Below are 6257 nucleotides of genomic sequence, written 5' to 3'. Positions count from 1 at the left end.
CTCTTCTATCCTCCCCTCTCTTCTTCTCTGCTTCTCTCCACCTCTCTCTTCTATCCTCCCCCTCTCTTCTTCTCTGCTTCTCTCCACCTCTCTCTTCTATCCTCCTCTCTTCTTCTCTGCTTCTCTCCACCTCTCTCTCTTCTATCCTCCCCTCTCTTCTTCTCTGCTTCTCTCCACCTCTCTCTTCTATCCTCCCCTCTCTTCTTCTCTGCTTCTCTCCACCTCTCTCTTCTATCCTCCTCTCTTCTTCTCCTGCTTCTCTCCACCTCTCTCTCTTCTATCCTCCTCTCTTCTTCTCTGCTCTCTCCACCCTCTCTCCTCCCTCTCTTCTTCTCTGCTTCTCTTCTCTCCTATCCCTCTTCTTCTCTGCCTTCTCTCCTCTCTCTTCTATCCTCCCCTCTCTTCTTCTCTGCTTCTCTCCACCTCTCTCTTCTATCCTCCCCTCTCTTCTTCTCTCTCTTCTATCCTCCCCTCTCTTCTTCTCTGCTTCTCTCCACCTCTCTCTTCTATCCTCCCTCTCTTCTTCTCTGCTTCTCTCCACCTCTCTCTTCTATCCTCCTCTCCTTCTCTGCTTCTCTCTCTCTCTTCTATCCTCCTCTCTTCTTCTCTGCTTCTCTCCACCTCTCTCCATCCTCCCTCTCTTCTTCTCTTCTCTACACCTCTCTCTTCTATCCTCCCCTCTCTTCTTCTCTGCTTCTCTCACCTCTCTCTTCTATCCTCCCCTCTCTCTTCTCTGCTTCTCTCACCTCTCTCCTCCTCTCCCTCTCTTCTTCTCTGCTTCTCTACACCTCTCTCTTCTATCCTCCCCTCTCTTCTTCTCTGCTTCTCTCACCTCTCTCTTCTATCCTCCCCCTCTCTTCTTCTGCTTCTCTCCACCTCTCTCTTCTATCCTCCCCTCTCTTCTTCTCTGCTTCTCTCCACCTCTCTCTTCTATCCTCCCCTCTCTTCTTCTCTGCTTCTCTCCACCTCTCTCTTCTATCCTCCTCTCTTCTTCTCTGCTTCTCTACACCTCTCTCTTCTCCTCCCTCTCTTCTTCTCTGCTTCTCTCCACCTCTCTCTTCTATCCTCCCTCTCTTCTTTCTTCTCTCTCTTCTATCCTCCCCTCTCTTCTTCTCTGCTTCTCTCCACCTCTCTCTTCTATCCCCTCTCTTCTTCTCTGCTTCTCTCCACCTCTCTCTTCTATCCTCCCCTCTCTTCTTCTCTGCTTCTCTCCACCTCTCTCTTCTATCCTCCCTCTCTTCTTCTCTGCTTCTCTCCACCTCTCTCTTCTATCCTCCCCTCTCTTCTTCTCTCTTCTTCTCTCCACCTCTCTCTTCTATCCTCCCCTCTCTTCTTCTCTGCTTCTCTCCACCTCTCTCTTCTATCCTCCCCTCTCTTCTTCTCTGCTTCTCTCCACCTCTTCTCTCTCCTCTCTTCTTCTCTGCTTCCTCTCTTCTTCTATCTGCTTCTTCTCCACTCTCCACCTCTCTTCTATCCTCCCCTCTCTTCTTCTCTGCTTCTCTCACCTCTCTCTTCTATCCTCCCCTCTCTTCTTCTCTGCTTCTCTCCACCTCTCTCTTCTATCCTCCCCTCTCTTCTTCTCTGCTCACCTCTCTCTTCTATCCTCCTCTCTTCTTCTCTCTTCTCCACCTCTCTCCTCCCCTCTCTTCTTCTCTGCTTCTCTCCACCTCTCTCTTCTATCCTCCCCTCTCTTCTTCTCTGCTTCTCTACACCTCTCTCTTCTATCCTCCCCCTCTCTTCTTCTCTGCTTCTCTCCCACCTCTCTCTTCCTATCCTCCCTCTCTTCTTCTCTGCTTCTCTACACCTCTCTCTTCTATCCCCCTCTCTTCTTCTCTGCTTCTCTCCACTCTCTCTCTTCTATCCTCCCCTCTCTTCTTCTCTGCTTCTCTCCACCTCTCTCTTCTATCCTCCCCTCTCTTCTTCTCTGCTTCTCTCCCTCTCTCTTCTACTTCTTCTCTGCTTCTCTCCACCTCTCTCTTTCTATCCTCCCCTCTCTTCTTCTCTGCTTCTCTCCACCTCTCTCTTCTATCCTCCCCTCTCTTCTTCTCTGCTTCTCTCCACCTCTCTCTTCTATCCTCCCTCTCTTCTTCTTCTCTGCTTCTCTACACCTCTCTCTTCTATCCTCCCCCTCTCTTCTTCTCTGCTTCTCTCCACCTCTCTCTTCTATCCTCCCCTCTCTTCTTCTCTGCTTCTCTCCACCTCTCTCTTCTATCCTCCTCTCTTCTTCTCTGCTTCTCTCCACCTCTCTCTTCTATCACCCCTCTCTTCTTCTCTGCTTCTCTCCCACCTCTCTCTTCTATCCTCCCTCTCTTCTTCTCTGCTTCTCTCCACCTCTCTCCACCTTCTCTCTTCTATCCTCCCCTCTCTTCTTCTCTGCTTCTCTACACCTCTCTCTTCTATCCTCCCTCTCTTCTTCTCTGCTTCTCTCCACCTCTCTCTTCTATCCTCCCTCTCTCTTCTTCTCTGCTTCTCTCCACCTCTCTCTTCTATCCTCCCCTCTCTTCTTCTCTGCTTCTCTACACCTCTCTCTTCTATCCTCCCCTCTCTTCTTCTCTGCTTCTCTCCACCTCTCTCTTCTATCCTCCCCTCTCTTCTTCTCTGCTTCTCTCCACCTCTCTCTTCTATCCTCCCCCTCTCTTCTTCTCTGCTTCTCTACACCTCTCTCTTCTATCCTCCCTCTCTTCTTCTCTGCTTCTCTCTTCACCTCTCTCTTCTATCCTCCCCTCTCTTCTTCTCTGCTTCTCTCTTCACCTCTCTCTTCTATCCTCCCTTCTCTTCTTCTCTGCTTCTCTCCACCTCTCTCTTCTATCCTCCCCTCTCTTCTTCTCTGCTTCTCTCCACCTCTCTTCTATCCTCCCTCTCTTCTTCTCTGCTTCTCTACCACCTCTCTCTTCTATCCTCCCCTCTCTTCTTCTCTGCTTCTCTACCTCTCTCTTCATCCTCCCCTCTCTCTTCTATCCTCCCCTCTCTTCTCTTCTTCTCTGCTTCTCTCCACCTCTCTCTTCTATCCTCCCCTCTCTTCTTCTCTGCTTCTCTCCACCTCTCTCTTCTATCCTCCCCTCTTCTTCTCTGCTTCTCTCCACCTCTCTCTTCTATCCTCCCTCTCTTCTTCTCTGCTTCTCTCCACCTCTCTCTTCTATCCTCCCCTCTCTTCTTCTCTGCTTCTCTACACCTCTCTCTTCTATCCTCCCCTCTCTTCTTCTCTGCTTCTCTCCACCTCTCTCTTCTATCCTCCCCTCTCTTCTTCTCTGCTTCTCTCCACCTCTCTCTTCTATCCTCCCCTCTCTTCTTCTCTGCTTCTCTCCACTCTCTCTCTTCTATCCTCCCCTCTCTTCTTCTCTGCTTCTCTCCACCTCTCTCTTCTATCCTCCCCTCTCTTCTTCTCTGCTTCTCTCCACCTCTCTCTTCTATCCTCCCCTCTCTTCTTCTCTGCTTCTCTCCACCTCTCTCTTCTATCCTCCCTTCTCTCTTCTTCTCTCTTCTCTCCCCCTCTTCTTCTCTCTTCTATCCTCTCTCTTCTCTCTCTCTTCTTCTCTGCTTCTCTCCACCTCTCTTTCTATCCTCTCTTCTTCCTCCCCTCTTCTTCTTCTCTGCTTCTCTCCACCTCCTCTCTTCTATCCTCCTCTCTTCTTCTCTATCCTCCTCTCTCTTCTTCTCTTCTTCTTCTCTCCACCTCTCTCTTCTATCCTCCCCTCTCTTCTTCTCTGCTTCTCTCCACCTCTCTCTTCTATCCTCCCCTCTCTTCTTCTCTGCTTCTCTACACCTCTCTCTTCTATCCTCCCCTCTCTTCTTCTCTGCTTCTCTCCACCTCTCTCTTCTATCCTCCCCTCTCTTCTTCTCTGCTTCTCTCCACCTCTCTCTTCTATCCTCCCCTCTTTTCTTCTCTGCTTCTCTCCACCTCTCTTCTATCCTCCCCTCTCTTCTTCTCTGCTTCTCTCCACCTCTCTCTCTCTCTGTCTCTGTCTCTTTCTCTTTCACCATGAAAAGATATGCCTTTCATGGTCTCTGTATGCCCCACGTGTGTGTGTGTGTGTGTGTGTGTGTGTGTGTGTGTGTGTGTGTGTGTGTGTGTGTGTGTGTGTGTGTGTGTGTGTGTGTGTGTGTGTGTGTGTGTGTGTGTGTGTGTGTGTGTGTGTGTGTGTGTGTGTGTGTGTGTGTGTGTGTGTGTGTGTGTGTGTGTGTGTGTGTGTGTGTGTGTGTGTGTGTGTGACCTTGCGTCTGCGTGTGTTTTCAGGCTGGTATATCAGGATGAGGAGAACAAGCAGCTGACTCCTATGGAGGAAGGAGGGATGGGGAGACAGGAGACCCTGGCACTCTCCCAGACGAGCCTTCCTCTGTCCCACAGCTCTCGGTACCTCTCTAGACCTGCCTGTCTAGACCTCACTTCAACCCCCACTAACCTCAGACTCCCCACCCAAACCAAACACCCCTATCTCATACCTAATCCCCATATTTAGACCTGCCTGTCTAGACCTCACTTAAACCCCCACTAACCTCCGACTCCTCACCCAAACCAAACACCCCTATCTCATACCTAATCCCCAGAGTTAGACCTGTCTGCCTAGACCTCACTTCAACCCCCATTAACCTCCGACTCCTCACCCAAACCAAACACCCCTATCTCATACCTAATCCCCAGAGTTAGACCTGTCTGCCTAAAGCACTGGGTAAGATTTGAATACCAACACCGACAGCCCTTAAACCCCCACTAACCTCCAAATCTTCACACAGACAAAATTCCCCTTACCCCTACTCTACTTAACTCCCCACTCAACCCCCCTCCCACACCTCCCTTCCACTGTCTGTTGACTTGAAATGGGGAAGTCCATTCTAGTAATTGTTATGTTCATGTAGCCTCTCCCTCGCTGGTTAATTATTAATTGGTTAATTGGTTAATTGGTTAATTGTTAATTGGTGAATCCCTCTAGTTAATTGTTAATTGGTTAATCCCTCTAGTTAATTGTAATTGGTTAATACCTCTAGTTAATTGTAATTAGTTAATCCCTCTAGTTAATTGTAATTGGTTAATTCCTCTAGTTAATTGTTAATTGGTTAATCCCTCTAGTTAATTGTTAATTGGTTAATCCCTCTAGTTAATTGTAATTGGTTAATACCTCTAGTTAATTGTTAATTGGTTAATTCCTCTAGTTAATTGTTAATTGGTTAATCCCTCTGGTTAATTGTAATTAGTTAATCACTCTAGTTAATTGTTAATTGGTTAATTCCTCTAGTTAATTGTAAATTGGTTAATCCCTCTAGTTAATTGTTAATTGGTTAATTCCTCTAGTTAATTGTTAATTGGTTAATCCCTCTAGTTAATTGTTAATTGGTTAATTCCTCTAGTTAATTGTTAATTGGTTAATCCCTCTAGTTAATTGTAATTGGTTAATACCTCTAGTTAATTGTAATTAGTTAATCCCTCTAGTTAATTGTAATTTGTTAATTCCTCTAGTTAATTGTTAATTGGTTAATCCCTCTAGTTAATTGTTAATTGGTTAATCCCTCTAGTTAATTGTAATTGGTTAATACCTCTAGTTAATTGTTAATTGGTTAATTCCTCTAGTTAATTGTTAATTGGTTAATCCCTCTGGTTAATTGTAATTAGTTAATCACTCTAGTTAATTGTTAATTGGTTAATTCCTCTAGTTAATTGTAAATTGGTTAATCCCTCTAGTTAATTGTTAATTGGTTAATTCCTCTAGTTAATTGTTAATTGGTTAATCCCTCTAGTTAATTGTTAATTGGTTAATTCCTCTAGTTAATTGTTAATTGGTTAATCCCTCTAGTTAATTGTAATTGGTTAATACCTCTAGTTAATTGTAATTAGTTAATCCCTCTAGTTAATTGTTAATTGGTTAATTAAATGTAATGTAATGTAATTCCTCTAGTTAATTGTTAATTGGTTAATCCCTCTGGTTAATTGTAATTAGTTAATCCCTCTAGTTAATTGTTAATTGGTTAATTCCTCTAGTTAATTGTAAATTGGTTAATCCCTCTAGTTAATAGTTAATTGGTGAATCCCTCTAGTTAATAGTTAATTGGTTAATCCCTCTGGTTAATTGTTAATTGGTGAGTTCCTCTAGTTAATAGTTAATTGGTGAATCCCTCTAGTTAATTGTTAATTGGTGAATCCCTCTAGTTAATTGTTAATTGGTGAATCCCTTTAGTTAATTGTAATTGGTTAATCCCTCTGGTTAATTGTTAATTGGTGAGTTCCTCTAGTTAATAGTTAATTGGTGAATCCCTCTAGTTAATTG

At 45.1% G+C, this 6257-nt stretch overlaps 1 protein-coding gene across 1 annotated transcript in view; it reads left to right on the top strand.

Moving 5' to 3' along the window:
- The window catches only part of LOC123995860 (voltage-dependent L-type calcium channel subunit alpha-1C-like), a 657732-nt gene that overhangs the window by 647681 nt on the left and 3794 nt on the right, over positions 1–6257 (top strand). The window contains 1 exon segment of the mRNA XM_046299539.1: positions 4285–4351. Within this exon segment, the coding sequence (XP_046155495.1) occupies positions 4285–4351 (67 nt within the window).

Source organism: Oncorhynchus gorbuscha, linkage group LG14 (genome assembly GCF_021184085.1).
Source record: "Oncorhynchus gorbuscha isolate QuinsamMale2020 ecotype Even-year linkage group LG14, OgorEven_v1.0, whole genome shotgun sequence".
Lineage (NCBI taxonomy): Eukaryota > Metazoa > Chordata > Actinopteri > Salmoniformes > Salmonidae > Oncorhynchus > Oncorhynchus gorbuscha.
This window is presented reverse-complemented; position numbering and strand designations above follow the sequence as displayed.